The sequence below is a fragment of the Trachypithecus francoisi genome, unplaced genomic scaffold, assembly GCF_009764315.1.
Source record: "Trachypithecus francoisi isolate TF-2019V2 unplaced genomic scaffold, Tfra_2.0 Lachesis_group0, whole genome shotgun sequence".
NCBI classification, from domain to species: domain Eukaryota; kingdom Metazoa; phylum Chordata; class Mammalia; order Primates; family Cercopithecidae; genus Trachypithecus; species Trachypithecus francoisi.
This window is the reverse complement of record NW_022681453.1, coordinates 54049321-54067122: the sequence shown is the minus strand read 5'-3', so window position 1 is coordinate 54067122 and position 17802 is coordinate 54049321. Positions and strand designations below refer to the sequence as shown.

General features: G+C 44.4%; 1 protein-coding gene and 1 long non-coding RNA gene across 12 annotated transcripts in view; one reads left to right on the top strand and one right to left on the bottom strand.

The window, feature by feature from the left end:
- FANCD2 (FA complementation group D2) overlaps positions 1-17802 on the bottom strand; it is a 97475-nt gene that overhangs the window by 5992 nt on the left and 73681 nt on the right. For 10 of the 11 annotated variants that reach the window (XM_033210635.1, XM_033210634.1, XM_033210632.1 and 7 more), the window contains 11 exons: positions 16420-16536; positions 13124-13252; positions 12888-13006; positions 8770-8880; positions 7412-7542; positions 6101-6194; positions 5693-5815; positions 3946-4039; positions 2618-2689; positions 1525-1563; positions 488-562 (listed from right to left, as the gene is read on the bottom strand). In XM_033210635.1, coding sequence (XP_033066526.1) covers positions 488-562; positions 1525-1563; positions 2618-2689; positions 3946-4039; positions 5693-5815; positions 6101-6194; positions 7412-7542; positions 8770-8880; positions 12888-13006; positions 13124-13252; positions 16420-16536 — 1104 coding nt within the window. The remainder of the gene's footprint in view (positions 1-487; positions 563-1524; positions 1564-2617; positions 2690-3945; positions 4040-5692; positions 5816-6100; positions 6195-7411; positions 7543-8769; positions 8881-12887; positions 13007-13123; positions 13253-16419; positions 16537-17802) is intronic. The other variant, XR_004437006.1, reaches the window with a different exon arrangement.
- On the top strand, positions 194-12910 carry LOC117083237. Its single transcript, XR_004437010.1, has 3 exons — positions 194-288; positions 481-598; positions 12821-12910. It is a non-coding gene; the product is annotated as an uncharacterized LOC117083237 (long non-coding RNA).

Sequence of the window (17802 nt, the reverse complement as noted above, 5' to 3'; positions counted from 1 at the left end):
TCAACTTGCTAAGTATGTATAGGAAATAATCTGATTCTATCCTTACTTCATCACTCTAGCCCTGGGTGCCATTGGCTAAAAAACTGTCAAGAATGTTCATTACCACACAAAGGGTTTTATGACACAAAGGAACTTTTTTTTTTTTTTAAATCATTTCTGAGTATACGTACAGAAGCATAAAGGAATAAGCAAATGACACACTGATACATGAGGACCTGAGAGTGCAGTAGCACAGTAAAATCAAGCTAAAAGTAAAACCACTGTCGGCTCTGGAGAAGAAGTAGAAAGGTGGGTTTGATCCAGAGTGGGTCTGAGGAGTTTAGCCTACTTTGGAATATTCAGTCCTATTTGGGGATCTCTGGCTATAGCTGAAGTGGACCAGAGGAGCCCAGGTAGAACACTCCCAGCCTCACCCAGGAGTCACCATGGACATAACTTCTGAGCAACTCTTCAGTGCATATCTTTGTTCTCTGCTCTTAGCTCTTACCCGGTGTTTTCTAAAACTGAAGTCTAGGAGCGGCATACATTGCTTCAGAAATGCTTCCACAAAGAGACGTCCGTACTGAAGAAGAGATACACACTGTTATCTCTAGCTAAGGTATCTCATTGAACGGTCCCTTTCTGAGGCAGAATAGCCTCATCCACCCCAAGGGTTTTATTTTCTTATTTATATATATAAAAACAAATTGGGAAGGGTCTAAAAGGTTTATTTGGAGAATGTAACTTAACACAAAAATCAAATAGGCCTGTTAACTAAGCCCCAGAATTAGGCAGACTTACCTACCACAGATACAGTGGATGGACAGGGAACTTGCTCAGGAGTGAGAGCATAGAGGAGTAGAGGGGAGCTGTATCTAAGGATAACTTACTCCCAAGAGGGAAAAACTGGGTAAAGCTGAGGAAGCATATGACCAATTTCTACATTTCCCAATCAGATAAATCACTCCTCTTTCCAACTGGCCCAGCTCCCACACTGCGCAAGGGTGGAGTAAAAAGAGATAGAGTGACCAGCAGATAACAAGAATGGGGCACCATCCACTTGGAAGGAAACTTCAGGAGTGGGGAAGTAGCATTCTCCCCATAACATTTCGACTGGACTTCCCATCAAATCTAGGGCTAATACAGGCTATTCCCATGAAAGAGAAGTTTGGCAGTTCTCAGGATATCAGATCCTACATTTGTAAGGCCACCACATAGACTTTAAAGAAGAATCATCTACTCCTTCCTCCCTTTTGCCTGGTAAGGAATGGCAGGGAAGGTAACTACTGCTCCTAAACTCAACTGCCCTGAAGCCATTCCTCCTAGTACTAAGATTCTTACCAAAAGTTTTCAAATTCATAGGAACACTGGCTTCTCCAATCATCCAACTAGGGTGGGAAAATGTATCCCTTGCCTTCCCTAAACTGGCACAGATTCTGGAAACTCTGGCTTGTGGGCAAGAAACTGAGCAATTTATCTTAGCTGAGGTCCTCTCTAGAGTGACCCACAGGAAGAATATGAAACAGGGCCCAGTAAATCTCTCACCTTCAAACATACATGCAGAACAGGATGACTGTCAAATACCTGGAGAGGTGAAAGACAAGAAACCAAGGCTGAGATCTGCTCCTTTGAGCACTCCAGCCTCTTTCCCACTGTGCAAAACACAGCCTTGGGTTCTGTAGAGAATTCTAAAATAGAGGAATGTCAACATTTAAATTAATATTACAAAGCAGAATAAAGTGATTATCATAACTGGAGTTCAAGAAAAGGAAGAGAAGAGCAAAGAGAAATAAACTGATTCCAACTGGAAGTGTTGAGAAGATGGCATTATTAGAGGTCCAAAACCTTGATCTGAAGACTTAAGAAAGACTGGATGAGGCTGGGCATGCTGGCTCATGCCTGATATCCCAGCATTTTGGGAGGCGGAGGCTAGTGTATCACTTGAGTCCAGGAGTTTGAGGCCAGCCTGGGTAACAGAATGAGACCCTGTTTCTATAAAAAATAGAAACATTAGCTGGGCATGGTGGCATGTGCCTGTAGTCCCAGCTACTCCAGAGGCTTAAGTGGGAAGATTCTTGAGTCTAGGAGATTGAGGCTGCAGTGAGCTGTGATCACCCTACTGCATTCCAGCCTGGACAACAGAGTAAGATCCTGCCTCAAAACAAAAACAAAAATAAAAGACATGAAAGAGGTGGAAAGGAGAGACAAGGACATTCTAGGCTGGGGGAACAAGCTGAGCAAAACCACGATGGAGTGGGTGAGAGTACATTGTGTTTAAAGGAGAACGAGGGCATTCAGGGTTAGAAGAGGGAATGTGTGCTCAGATCACACAGGACCCAAGGCAAGGTGAAAAAGTGAAGAAATTACAGATGGAAGGAGTCATTAAATAGTATTGTGGCATAAGTAGAAGGAAGAAAGGAAGAGGCAAAAAAAAAAAAAAAAAAAAAAAAAAAAAAACCTGCCTAGTGAGAAAAAGGGTTATCTAGGATGGGTACGGGGACAAAGGAAGAAGACAACTCAGGGAGAGCAGGCCCCAAGGAAGAGTGGGAAGAGGAGCAAGGAGAGTGCATTTTGGAAGCCAGGACACTTGGTTTCTGCAGTTATTTGGTGAGATGGGTCAAGGAGCCTCCATACTCACCTTTATCAAGTTGATGAGGATACTGAAGTCTCGAACAGCCATGTTCCAGTAGAGGAGCTTCTCTTCATGAATCTGGGGCAGCCAAATATATAGGCACCTCTGAGTCATAGCCAAATACTTCCCTTAGTATATTCCCACTAAGATATAGTTCTTGAATTACTAGCTATACAGATATTTAAGCCAATTATCCTTCCCAAGAGATGTAGCAACCAGTGCATCCACAAGATGGTTCTGAGGCCTGCACATGTTGTGGTAACATTAGAACACCTCATAGAGACAGACATTCTAAAGAGTTTCCTCTTCAGCAATTCCCAAGTAAGTAAAAGCCTTTGCAACATGTACTGGCCATCAGACCAATTGCGGTGGTTCATGCCTATAATCCCAGCACTTTGGGAGGCTGAGGCGGGAAGATTGCTTGAGCCTAAGAGTTCAAGACCGGCCTGAGCAACATGACAAAACCCCGCCTCTACTAAAAATAGAAAAATTAGCCGGGCATGGTGGCGTGCACTTGTGGTCCCAGCTATTCAGGACGCTGAGGTGGGAGGATCATTTGAGCCCAGAAGGCAAAGGTTGCAGTGAGCCAAGTTTGCACCACTGTACTCCAACCTGGATGTCAGACTCAGACCCTGTCTCAAAAAGAAAAAGAAAAAACATATATTGGCTGTAGCTTCTCTGCTTCCCTATGCTAGCCCTTTACTTGTGTAGCTCTGTTCTGGTTAGCAGGCTGCCAAGATCCACAGTATCTCAAACAGACTGGCTTACCTCATGTCAGTTAACAGGAGGCAAACTGGGCAGTAGCCAAGGAAAACAGAGCCCATTCCTCATCTCTAACTAGAGGGAAAGGAAATTAAACTAGGAACTCTTTGAAAAAAATCCTGAATCTCAGAAACTCTAAACAAAACAAAACAAAAAACAGCTTAGGAGAAAACTTGGACCCAAGAAATAGAATCAGCAACTTCCAACGGGTGCACTGGTGCATGTCTGTAATCCCAGCATTTTGGGAGGCCGCGGTGGGTGGATCATGAGGTTAGGAGTTTGAGACTAGTCTGGCCAACATGGTGAAACCCTGTCTCTACTAAAAAAATACAAAAATTAGCCGGGTGTGGTGGCACATGCCTATAATCCCAACTACTCAGGAGTCTGAGGCAGAATAATTGCCTGAACCCAGGAGGCAAGGTTGCAGTGAGCCGAGATCATGCCACTGCACTCCAGTCTGGGCAACAGAGCAAGCAAGACTCTGTCTCAGGGAAAGGAAAAAAAAAAAAAAAGAATCAGCAACTTCCAAGTAATCCAAAGTCCACTTCTTGAAGTGACTATATCTTACTCACCTGCTGCGAGTCTGCTGCTGTGCCAGGCTCAATTTTTTTCACTGTCTTCTCTAGTTCAGCCATCATCACACGGAAGAAAACAACAAAAGTGTGCCTAGAAGACAAGAAAAGCATGCATGCCTACGCCATGATGCACTGCTTAGAACTACTTAGGAAGAATCAGGAACCAAAAGTATCTTCCTTCCCTACCTCTCTAAATGTCCTTTCACTAGGGTCCTTAGTAAGAGGATGGGGGAGTGGAAAGGACTCAGTAATAGGGACTCAGTAATAGGTCCAAGAAGAGTGCCTGTCAAACAATGGAATTAACTTTATGAAAGGACGTGGTATGGTAGTATGGAAAAAGTAGTGAAGTAACAGTGAGAAGATCTGAGTTTGAGTCCTAGTTCTATGTTTATTTTATTGCACGTGTAAGCTTGAGAATTTCCCTAGCTCTCATTTTCCTCAACAGTAAAATAGGGGCAATGATACCAACCTCACAGAATTATCAAAAGGATCAAACGAGATAAAGTAAAAGTGCTTTATAAACTGAAAAGACTACAAATGTTAAGATAACTATTGATATTCTGAGACACAAACCCATTAAGTGAGACATACATGTGAGCACCCTGTTCTCAAGATGGCTAAAATATCTCAGCTGGGCACAATGGCTCATGCCTGTAATCCCAGCAATTTGGGAGGCCAAGGCAGGCAGATCACCTGAGGTCGGGTTCAAGACTAGCCTGGCCAACATGGTGAAACTCAATCTCTTTTTTTTTTCGAGATGGAGTCTTCCTCTGTAGCCCAGGCTGGAGTGCAGTGGCCGGATCTCAGCTCACTGCAAGCTCCCCCTCCTGGGTTTACGCCATTCTCCTGCCTCAGCCTCCCGAGTAGCTGGGACTACAGGCGCCCGCCACCTCGCCCGGCTAGTTTTTTGTATTTTTTAGTAGAGACGGGGTTTCACCGTGTTAGCCAGGATGGTCTCGATCTTCTGACCTCGTGATCCGCCCGTCTCGGCCTCCCAAAGTGCTGGGATTACAGGCTTGAGCCACCGCACCCGGCCTAACTCAATCTCTACTAAAAATACAAAAATTAGCCGGGTGTGGTGGTGGGTGACTGTAATCCCACTTACTTGAAAGGCTGGGGTAGGAGAATCGCTGGAACCCAGGAGGCAGAGGTTGCAGTGAACTGAGATTGCGCCACTGCATTCCAGCCTGGGTGGCAAGTTTTCTCAAAAACAAAACAATACAAAACAAAAACCACCAGGGTCCTCTCAAATGTATTAGCTGAGAGCCCTTGAAAGGAATGCATAGCAAACTCTCTTTATTGAATGCATGCTTATATCTACTGTCTATATCAGAATTAGATGAGGAGGAGCAAAGCAGTTGTGTGGAAGCTACATACAGTGGACAGTGTGATTATGATTCTTTTTTTTTTGAGATGGAGTTTCACTCTTTCTGTTCAGGCTGGAGTGCAGTGGCGTAATCCCGGCTCACTGTAACCTCTGCCTCCCAGGTTCAAGCGGTTCTCCTGCCTCAGCCTCTTAAGTAGCTGGGATTACAGGCATGTGCCACCACGCCCAGCTAATTTTTGTATTTTTAGTAGGGACGGAGTTTTACTACGTTGGTCAGGTGGGTCTCAAACTCCTGACCTCAAGGTAATCCACTTGCCTCAGCCTCCCAAAGTGCTGGCATTACAGGGGTGAGTCACCGCACCCAGCCTGATGATGATTCTATCTTAAGGGAAAAACTGGAGGAAAGAACTCCCTTACCTGGTCAGTGTAGGGAATGTGGAGGAAGACACATCTTTAGGAGAGTTGATCAGTTCTGGGACACCAACACCAGCAATCTCCTCTATGGCCTTCAGAATGCTATCTGTGTGCTCCAGGTAGATACTGCATTGAGAGTCAAATATTTGACCCACTGATTAACAAAGTAGAATACAACTGCAGATTTCTCTAATTCCTCTATGATCTGAATTAACAATAAGCAGTTAGCTGACAGCATAAAACAGAACCAGAGGATCTTAAGATCCACATGTTCCAAATTGTGTTCATTTTTAACCTACTTCATTGTTTTCAAATTCCCACTAAAAAGGTCATTTGTCCAGTCTCTGACAAAAAACAGTAGCAAAATAGAAAATGGCTATTTGGCTCATTGGAAGAAACCAAATATCTCACCAGAGCAAAGCATGGAGCTGGTCATTAGAGATGCTGCTTTTCTCTTTATCCCCACTTGGCCACACCCGACAGAGGAATTGTCTGGCAAGGGAAGCTGTTAGAAAAGAAGACAAAGGAATCTTACATATGGGAACTTGACCTCATTCTTGCTTTTCAGGCTTTTGAGGATATCGATCAAAAGGATTATTAGTTTACATTTACTAAGATGTTCCCGGTCTAACAGGCAACTTACAAAAAGCTGTCATGTTCCTGAACCACTGGCCCTTTTGCCAGACATAAACTCATTTGTCTAAGGCTCAACATGTCCCACCCCAACCCCATCCTGAAACACACAAACATGCAAACATGAACATAAATACAGACACACAGAGAAAAGGAATGCTGCTGGGCAGTGGGAAGGCCAATCTTGTTCCTCCTGAGCTGGCCAATAGCAGTGGTCACCTCCAAGATTCAGACCAAACCTTCCCCTTTTAATCAACAGGGAAAAATAAAGGTTTGTTTTGCATTTTTATCTTTCTTTCTGATGTGCTGCAAACTAGGATGAGCTGCATTCTAACAGCTATAATAAAAGACAGTTAAAGAAAGAAGCCAGGGCTGGGCACAGTGGCTCACGCCCGTAATCCCAGCACTTTGGGAGGCCGAGGCAGGCGGATCACGAGGTCAGGAGTTTGCGACCAGCCCGACCAACATGGTGAAACCCTGTCTCTACTAAAAATACAAAAATTGGCCAGGCATGGTGGTGCATGCCTGTAATCCCAGCTACCTGAAAGGCTGAGGCAGGAGAATCGCTCGAACCTCAGAGGTGGGGGGTTGTAGTGAGCCAAGATCGCACCATTGTACTCCTACCTGGGCGACAGAGCTAGACTCCATCTCAAAAAAAAAAAAAAAAAAAAAAAAAAAAGAAAAGAAAAAGAAAAGAAAAAGGCCAGGGAAGAGGCTAGTATTTCTTTTACACTTGACCCTGACTTCTCCTTTATCTCCTACTTTATTAACCTCATGGTTTGTGTAGTTTTGTCAAATGTCTCAGATAATTTTTTTTTTTTTTTTTTGAAAAGGAAGAACATGATTAAACTTAAGCCAAAGAGAAAACTATCTACTCAGCTTGTCTAACCAAACTCAGACTAAGCAATTTTAGCAGAAATCAGTCAGGTTGTTCTGGGTAAATGACCTTCTTGGTATAGCAAGAGGGCCTGTCTGAGGTTATGTGGGGATTTACATGTAAAAATGTCCTGGGAAGCCCCAAGTTTACAAGTGTGAGATATTAGCCCTATTCATTTAAAAAAAAAAAAAAAAGGATCTGGGGCCCATCACCAATTTTTTCTTTGTTCTGAGTAGAAGCTGTCGATTTCTCCAAAATAACCATCAAAAGTCTGATGAGATAAAGAGCACACTGGAAACTGGGAATGCTTTGATGGAAATTCTGCAAGTAATGGAAGCTCTGGCTGTAAGAAGACAAGAAAAACAAACAAATGCAATAATATCCTATGTATTACAGATATATTTAAATCCACATGACGTGCCCAAGTCCCTTTAAGTGTTTGATGGCCTAATCAGAATCCTCCTTAATTTCAGGTGCTTTAGTAACAACCCTCTTCAAGCATCTTGGTAGAAAACCATACCTCTGTATGGAAAAAGCCAGGGCAGAAGACAGCCCCATGGATGGAATGTTGGCCTTGAAGGGGTCATGTATGCTGAGAAACCCAAGCACCACGCTAATATGTACAACCCTAGATAAATTATCTGCTCTTTTAAAGTCTTAGGCAATACACTGAAAATAATTTTTAAAATCTGGGTTCACAGGCCAGCCATGGTGGCTCATGCCTGTAATCCTAGCACTTTGGTAGGCTGAGACAGGCAGATCACCTGAGCTCAGGAATTAGAGACCAGCCTGGCCACATGGTGAAAATATCTCTACAAAAATACAAAAATTAGCAGGGTGTGGCGGCATGCGCATGTAATCCCAGCTACTTGGAAGGCTGAGGCAGGACAATCACTTGAGCCCAGAAGGCAGAGGTTGCAGTGAGCCGAGATCACTCCAGCCAGGGTGACAAAGTAGGACTCTCTCTCAAAAAAAATAAAATAAAAATAAATAAAAGAAGAAATAAGGTCCTGACCTATAGATAGGGATGATAAGCACTGACTGCTGACCCAGTGATGGTCTAGGTTATCAAGGGAAGTGAGAGAAAGACCAAGTCAAATCTGACTGAAGGGGGAGGGGGCCGAAAAGCCATGCCCCTGAGATCATCTCACCTCCCTTGTCCACTGCCTACCCCTCAGCCATGTAAGGTCTTCCTAAAAGACAAGGGGAAAGAAACAAGTTATCAGTGATAACTAGCTGCTGCCTAATTACCCAACCCAACTGGGAGACAGTAGGTCCCTGGATAATCAAGAGTTGATTACAGATGGTCAATGTTTTCATCATTATTACTTGAAAAGGCTGAGTTTATGGGCTGATACATTCATGAAGATTTAGCATGATTATTCAAGGCTTCTAACACTTCAGGATTTATCAGAATACATAGATGAGAACGCTCATATATGAGGAGAGTAGCTGAAAATAATTTCCTTTACAACTACTGAAAGACACCCAGGTTATTTTCAAGAAAGTTGCCAATCCTGTTCCTAGGAGTTTCTTGGGACAACAATCTTGGCTATGTAGTCTGACTCACCTGAGCAGTTCCTCCAAAGGTTGGCTGAGTTCTCCCTGTTTCAGTCGGCTACTAAGGACATGGAGGGCTGAATACAGTAAATTCTGATTTTCAGGTTGAGAAAATCCACTCCTAAGGAAGTCAAGGTAAGAGGGGTTAGCTTAGTTTCTGGAAAACTACTTGGATAATATTTAAGGATCCTGGCCTCCAGTCTATACCATCAATAGTTTAACAGTTTGAAAAAAGAATTGAGAGGTCAGGCGTGGTGGCTCATGCCTGTAATTCCAGCACTTTGGGAGGCCGAGGCAGGTGAATCACGAGGTCAACACATGGAGACCATCTTGGACAACATGGTGAAACCCCGTCTCTACTGAAAATACAAAAATTAGCTGGGCGTGGTGGCGGGCGCCCGTAGTCCCAGCTACTCGGGAGGCTGAGGCAGGAGAATCGCTGGAACCAGGGAGGTGGAGGTTGCAGTGAGCCGAGATTGTGCCACTGCATTCTAGCCTGGTGACAGAGTGAGACTCCATCTCAAAAAAAAAAAAAAAAAAAAAGAATTGAAATGGAAAGTACTGAAGTACCAAATTCAATCACAGCTCTAAGTATCAGAGTAGAAATTGAAATATATCCAAAGCAATCTTTCCTGAAGTCTTCATAGGTTTCTTTTCTTCTTTCTTATCACAGGTGTGAGCCACCACGCCTGGGCCATAGGTTTATTTTCAAGGGCAAAAAGCTCTCCTTCATTCCCTGCATTTTAGAGATATGTAGTCTTCTTCAAAAATATAGGAATAATTTTGTCAAACTGCTAAATCAGTGTCCAGCCCATAGTGGTACTTACCCATTCTCCTACATTAACCAGTCAAGTCTTGACATTTCTATCTTTGGATTACCTTTCATATTGTCCCTTCCTTTCCAAGCCCAGACCATCATTTTGGCCAGGCCCCTATCAATACATGTGTAGATCATAGTGACATATTTTGAGTGTTCTTTTTGCATCCCTTTTCAATCTGTCCTGCACTCTGCTGCCAGAAGGGTTTTCCTAAACCACTGCTTTCATTGTATCATGGCTGTGATCATAAAACTCCAAAATGGCTTCCCTGGACAACATTTACATTATTCTGCCTGACTTTTGACGCCCAGCACAATCTGACTTCCTAGATCTTCTCTAGAAGCATTTTCCCGATCACCAGTGATAGTAATTCTTCTTTTCAACAAATGTATTCTGAGGGCCTATTAGGTGTCAGGTTTTATGTCTACCATAGCTTCAATGAGATATAATTGATGTACAGCAAACTTCATGTATTTAAAATGTTGAATTTGGGCCAGGTATGGCGGCTCACGCCTCTAATGCCAGCACTTTGGGAGGCTGAGGCAAGTGGATCACTTGAGCTCAGGGGTTCGAGACCAGCCTGGGGCAACATGGCGAAACCCTGTCTCTACCAAAGAAAAACAAAAACAAAAAAAAGGAAAAATTAGCTGGGCATGGTGGTACGTGCCTGCAGTCCCAACTGCTTGAGAGGCTGAGGTGGGAGGATTTATAAGCCTGGAAAGCAGAGGTTGCAGTGAGCTCCGATTGTGTCACTGCACTCCAGCCTGGGCAACAGAGCAAGACCCTGTCTCAGGGAAAAAAAAAAAAAAAAGCCGGTTGTGGTGGCTTACACCTGTAATCCCAGCACTTTGGGAGGGTAGATCACGAGGTCAGGAGTTCAAGATCAGCGTGGCCAAGATAGTGAAACCCCGTCTCTACTAAAAATACAAAAATTAGCTGGGCATGGTAGCAGTCGCCTGTATTCTCAGCTATTCGGGAGGCTGAAGCAGGAGAATCACTTGAACCTGGGCGGCAGAGGTTACAGTGAGCCGAGATCGTGCCACTGCACTCCAGCCTGGGTGATAGAGTGAGACTCCATCACACACACACACACAAGCATGGGAAACAAGTTTAGAATATACTATGTAAAACCACAGGCTAAATTGCTAAAAATATTCCTGTACCAGACCCTGGTGGACATATGCTTTCATTTCCCTTGGTTAAATACCTAAAGACAGAATGGCTGAGTCACATGGTAGGTGCATGTCTAGCTTTTTAAGAAACTACCAAACTATTTTCCAATATGGATGTACCATTGTAAAGTCCCCCTAGAACCATGTGAGAGCTCCAGTTGCTCCACATTCTCACCAACACTTGGCATGCTAAGTCTTTTTAATGTAGCTATGCTAGTGAGTGTGTTGTGCTATCTCATTGTGCTTTTAATTTGCATTTCCTTAAGAAGTAATAAATAAACATCCTTCATGTATTTATTCTAATTATTGTTTTTATAATTTTTAGAGATGGTTTATTTTCTGTGTTAACTTTGTTGGGCCACTGTGCCCAGATTTTTTTTTTTTTTTTTTTTGAGACAAGGTCTGGTTCTGTTGCCCAGATTAGAGTGCAGTGTTGCAATCTTGGCTCACTGCAACCTCTGCCTCACAGGCTCATGCCATCCTGTCACCTCAGCCTCCTGAGTAACTGGGACTACAGATGCATGCCACCATGCCCAGATAATTTTTGTATTTTTTGTAAAGATAGGGTTTTGCCGTGCTGCCCAGGCTGGTCTCGAACTCCTAAGCTCAAGTTATCCACCCACTTGGGCCTCCCAAAGTGTTGGGATTACAGGCATAAGCCACAATGTCAGGCCCCTTTCACACGTGCCATCCATAAGTCTCCTTGATAAATTGTTCAAATTTTTTGTCAGGCACTGCTTTTAAGTACTGAGGATATTAAAATGACAGACATCTGCCTTCATGGAGCTCAGAGTCTAGCAGGAAAAACTGATGAACAAGTAATTATAATAAAATGAGATTAAGTTTTATCACGAACGGATACCAGAGTGTTAGAAGAGAACTGGGGGTTAGAGAGGCAGCATGGATGCTTAAGTCCAGATCTCAAGAGATGTGATGAGTCAGAAAAAGTTGGGGATCAAGAAGAGTGGGGGTCCTGGCAGGAGAATGAACATGTGCAAAGCCTCCCACATAAAAGCTATATGGGGTGCTGCAATTAACTCAGCGAGGCTGGAGGCAGAGTATAACATAATAAATGGAATAGCAGGAGTCAGAAGAAGACCTAGAGGCTAGGTAAGAGAGTTTTAACTCAAGAACAATCTAAGAGCAATCAGAAATCCAAATTGGGATAGGATCAAATTGGGTTTATGTTAGGAAGATCACTCTTACTGCCATGTGAAGAATGGACTGAGAGATGCCAAGTGTGAACCTAGCCCAGTCCAGGTTGAGAGATAATGGGAGTCTGGAAGCAGTGGAGAAACAGGGACAGATGGCTATCTAGATGTTATTTATAACAGAAAATAAAATTTGGCAATCAGATGTGGGAAAAAGACGGTGGAGAGCAGAGGGAGGGACAAAGAATAACTCCTGGTTTCTGGTTCAGGCAACTGGTGGTACCATGTACTAAGCCAGACAAAGCTGAAGGAGCGTGCTAGGGATGACACATTCCATTTTGGATGTGGAGTCTGAGGTGTCAATGACACATCTAAGGAGGTGTTGAGTAGGCAGTTGGATATAAATGCCTATAGCTCAGAAAATAAATTTTGGCTAAATTTAAGCTTGGGTAAGATTGACCAGAAATCTTGTATAATGAGAACAGAGGGCCCAAGGTCTGTCCCTTATGAACCAAAGTATTTAAGGGGCACACCTCCCTTAGTTCTACTTTTGTCCATGCTGTCCCTTCCACCTCCTTCATCTCTCTAAAGGCCATGTACCCTTCTGGGGTTCCGAGTCCCACTGTTTCCATGAAGGTATCACGGAATAGTCCACCTCACACTGTGTTCAGCTCGTCACCAAACAATCTAGAATTAAAGCATGCTAAAGGAAACTGGACTGAGGATCAGATGGCCAGATCTGTTATATGTTAGCTCATCAGCAAGTCACCTAATTTGTAAAATGGTTAACAATAGTGACTCCAAAGGACTCAGAGGGTATAAGATCAAACAAAATAATACAGACAAGAACACTCCCACAAAATTAAAGAACCATATTTACATAAGGTTTTTGAAACTTTTCTTTCTTTTCTACATTTCAGTGCCTTGGTGACTGTTAAGTAAAAGCAAGTATATAATCATTTCTCTCCACACTTCCCACATACTTACCAAGCAAAAAGCCCGTGAAAAATCTGCAGCAGCCTTTGATAGCAGGAAGACATTATGTGGTACTCCTGAACTTTCATTCCTGGTCCATCAACTACACCGTGATTCTCAGCAGCTAAACACTAAAAATAAAAATGATTTTAGGACAGTTGCTTCAGTAATTGTCCTCATTTTCCTTTTTCTCAGCCACAAATGAAACCTCATATTTGCTTAGTGGCTTCTAAGTCTAGGCTTCTGACCTGAAAATAGTTGTGAATGTTCTCCAGGTGGTTACACATTGGGGTCACCAGTTGAAAAACACAATGAACAATTTCTTGGGCAGATCTCTGTTGGAGATGTGAGAATCCAATATTCCGGCTTCCTTTGTTCTATAATAAATTCAGAGTTATGAGCAAAGAAATTGCTGGATAGCTTCTCAGAAACTAAGGGTTCGCAATGGAGTCAAGTCAAACCTGTGTCACCAGGTAAGAGCGGATGGGAGAAATGAGTTGTTCACCTAAGACTATATTCTAACAGAGGGATAAAAAATCTTGTTCCATCTTCTAATGACTGAGAGATTGGCTTTTGTAGAGGAGGAACAGTGTTTGCTTGAGACATATAGCCCTATCATAACTAATCAGATAAAGGTCACATAAAAGTAGAAATCATTTAGGTTGACAAATGTAGAGCAATAGACTCCTTCTTTTTTTTTTTTTTTTTTTTGAGACGGAGTCTTGCTCTGTCGCCCAGGCTGGAGTGCAGTGGCTGGATCTCGGCTCACTGCAAGCTCCGCCTCCCGGGTTTACGCCATTCTCCTGCCTCAGCCTCCCGAGTAGCTGGGACTACAGGCGCCCGCCACCTCGCCCCGCTAGTTTTTTGTATTTTTTTAGTAGAGACGGGGTTTCACCGTGTTAGCCAGGATGGTCTCGATCTCCTGACCTCGTGATCCGCCCGCCTCGGCCTCCCAAAGTGCTAGGATTACAGGCTTGAGCCACCGCGCCCGGCCTAGACTCCTTCTTATAACTTTTTTTTTTTTTTTGAGACGAGGTTCTGTTCTGTCACCCAGGCTGGAGTACAGTGGCACAATCACAGCTCACTGCAGCCTTGAATTCCTGGGTTCAAGTGATCCTCTCACCTCAGCCTCCCAAGTAGCTGAGACCACAGGCACATGCCAACAAACATGGCTAGTTTTTGTAATTTTTGTAGAGATGGGATTTAACCACATTGCCCAGGCTGGTCTCGAACTCCTGAGCTCAAGCAATCCACCATCTTGGCCTCCCAAAGTGTTGGGGTTAAAGGCGTGAGCCACTGTGCCCTGCTTCCCTCTTATAATTGAAAAACAAACAAACAAAAAAATGTAAAAGCCTGGGTAACATGCTGAAACTCTTAATTTACAAAAAATACAAAAATTAGCTGAGTGTGGTAGCACATGCCTGTAGTCCTAGCTACTCAGGAGGCTGAGGAGGGAGGATTACTTGAATCCAGGAGGTGCAGTGAGCCAAGATTGTGCCACTACACTCCAGCCTGGGCAATACAGCAAAGCCCTGTTTCAAAAAGTAGAGCCAATAGTGAATACAAAGAAGAATGAATTGCTGGGCACTGTGGCTCTCGCCTGTAATCCCAGCACTTCGGAAGGCTGAGGCAGGCGGATTACGAGGTCAAGAGATCGAGACAATCCTGGCCAACATGGTGAAACCCCATCTTTACTAAAAATACAAAAATTAGCTGGGCGTGGTGGCGCGTGCCTGTAGTCCCAGCTACTTGGGAGGCTTAGGCAGGAGAAACGCTTGAACCTGGGAGGTGGAGGTTGCAGTGAGCCAAGATCAAGTCACTACACTCCAGCCTGGCAACAGAGCAAAATTCCAACTCAAAAAAAAAAAAAAAAAAAAAAAGAAGGGATCAAGAAACTAGATATATTGATATTTAAAATGCTTATACCCAAGATTTTCTTATTTTGTTATATGCACCGTCCAACTGCTTCCCCGGATGCTAGGTGCATGTTTGTACACTATATACACATCTGAAGTTCTGGCCGCTCTAGACAGCTTACTACTACATTGAGGCATGGGCCCGGGCTTAGTTTGGGAGGCTGTTGAAACCAAAATTCAAGTAAAGAATAGGATTCAGGAATGTTCAGGGCATTCAGAAATAGACTTCATAGGCCGGGCGTGGTGCTCACGCCTGTAATCCCAGCACTTTGGGAGGCTGAGGTGGGCGGATCATGAGGTCAGGAGTTTGAGATCAGCCTGACGAACATGTTAAAACCCTGTCTCTACTAAAAATACAAAAATTAGCTGGGCATGGTGGCACGCGCCTCTAGTCCCCAGCTACTCAGGAGGCTGAGGCATGAGAATTGCTTGAACCCAGGAGGCAGAGGCTGCAGTGAGCCGAGATCATGCCACTGCACTCCAGCCTGGGCAACGGAGCGAGACTGTCTCAAAAAAAGAAATACATTTCTTATTCCAAGTGCTTTTCTATTTTCTGTTTCGGACTCCCTTTTTTTTTTTTTTTTTTTTTAATTTCTGAGACGGAGTCTCATTCTAATGCCCAGGCTAGAGTGCAGTAGCATGATCTTGGCTCACTGCAGCATCTACCTCCTGGGGTCAAGCAAGTCTGCCTCAGTCTCCCAAGTACCTGGGACTAAAAGCATGCGCCACCATACCCGGCTAGTTATTTTTGTATTTTTAGTAGAGACAGGCTCTTACCACGTTGGCCAGGCTGGTCTCAAACTCCTGACCTCAGGTGATCCACTAGAAGCCTCGGCCTTCTAATGTGCTGGGATTACAGGTGTGAGCCACTGCACAGGTAGACTTTTTGTTTGTTGGAGACGAAATCTGTCGCCCGGACTGGAGTGCGGTAGTGCAATCTCAGCTCACTGCAACCTCCGCCTCCCCATGCCTCAGCCTGCCAAGTAGCTGGGACTATATAGCTGCGCCACCATGCCTGGTTAGTTCTTTTCATATTTTTAGTAGAGATGGGGTTTCACCATGTTGACCAGGCTGGTCTTGAACTCCTGAACTCAAGTGATCTGCCCTCCTCGGCCTCCCAAAGTGCTGGGATTACAGATGTGAGCCACCAGGCCCAGCCTTCAGACTTCCTTTTTAAAGCAAGATTAGGACAGGCGTGGTGGCTCACGCCTGTAATCCCAGCACTTTGCGGGGCCAAGGCGGGTGGATCACGAAGTCAGGAGATTGAGACCACCCTGGCTAAAACGGTGAAACCCCGTCTCTACTAAAAAAATTAGCCAGGCGTGGTGGTGCGTGTCTGTAGTCCCAGCTACTCGGGAGGCTGAGGCAGGAGAATGGCATGAACCCAGGAGGTGGAGCTTGCAGCGAGCCGAGATCACTGCACTCCAGCCTGTGTGACAGAGTGAGACTCTGTCTCAAAATAAATAAATAAATAAAGCAAGATGAATACTGTCTGGCAATACGGCTGCACCCATACTACACAGTGACCCAAACACAAAGCCAGAGAAAGTGACAACTTTTTCATCACTAATACCTCCTTTGTTCCCAAATCCACTAAGCCCAAGTCCTCTGCTTCTGCCTGTACTAACCTTGAGAAAGGGGACTCTCCTGGCAATAGAAGGTATCAGCATACTCTCCAGCTTCTGGGAGAGATCTTCTAGCAAGAAAAGTAGCTCAGGGGGCCCAAGTTGCACAACTTCTGTCGCCTGTCACATGGAGGAAAGGATTAGTTCCAAGAATGTCCTTGTCATTTCATGATAACTTTTTTATTTCTTTCTTTTTTGTAAATGTGCAGTGGCAAGATCATAGCCATTCCAGCCTTGAACTCCTGGGCCCAAGTTATCCTCCCATCTCAGCCTCCTGAGTAGCTGGGACTACAGGCACACGCAACCATGCCCAGCTACAATTTTTTTTTTTTAATTAATAAGAAATGAGGTCTCACTATATTGCCTGAGCTGGTCTCAAACTCCTGGGCTCAGATGATCCTTCTGCCTCGGCCTCCCAGTGTGCCAGGATTACAGGTATGAACCAGCACACCTGGGCTCAGCTAATTTTTAAATTTTTTTTATACAGATGGGGTCTCACTTTGTTGCCCAGGCTGGTTTCAAACTCCTGGGCTCAAGCAAACCTCCTACCTTGGCCTCCCAAGGTATTGGGATTATGGACAGGCATGAGCCACCACACCTGGCTATTTCATGTTAATACTTCCCAATGGGTGAAAAACAAATTTTTTTTGAGACAGAGTCTTGTTCTGTCTCCCATACTGGAGGGCAGTGGCATGATCTTGGCTCACTACAAGCTCTGCATCCCAGGTTCAAGCAATTCTCCTGCCTCAGCCTCCCAAGCAGCTGGGATTACAGGTGCCCACCACCACGCCTGACTAATTTTTGCATTTTTAGTACAGACGTGTTTCATCACGTTGGCCGGGTTGGTCTCAAACTCTTGACCTCAGGTGATACACCCGTCTTGGTCTCCCAAAGTGCTGTGATTAGAGGCGAGAGCCACCGCGCCTGGCCGGGTAAATAATTTGACCTTTATTTATTTACTTACTTATTTTTGAGACAGGGTCTTGCTCTGTTGCTCAGGCTGAAGTGCAATATTGTGTTCACAGCTCACTGCAGCCTCAACCTCCTGGACTCAAGTGATGGTCCCACCTCAGCTGCCCAGGTAGCTGGGATCACAGGTGTGCGTCACCACGCTTGGCTACTTTTTTTTTTTCTTTTTTTTCTTTTTTTTACTTTTTGTAGAGACAGGTCTCACTGTGTTACCTAGGCTGGTCTCAAACTCCCAGTACTTTGGGAAGTCAAGGCGGGCAGATCATTTGAGGTCAGGAGTCTGAGACCAGCCTGGCCAATATGGTGAAATCCCCTCTCTATTAAAAATACAAAAATTAGGCCGGGCGCGGTGGCTCAAGCCTGTAATCCCAGCACTTTGGGAGGCCGAGACGGGCGGATCACGAGGTCAGGAGATCG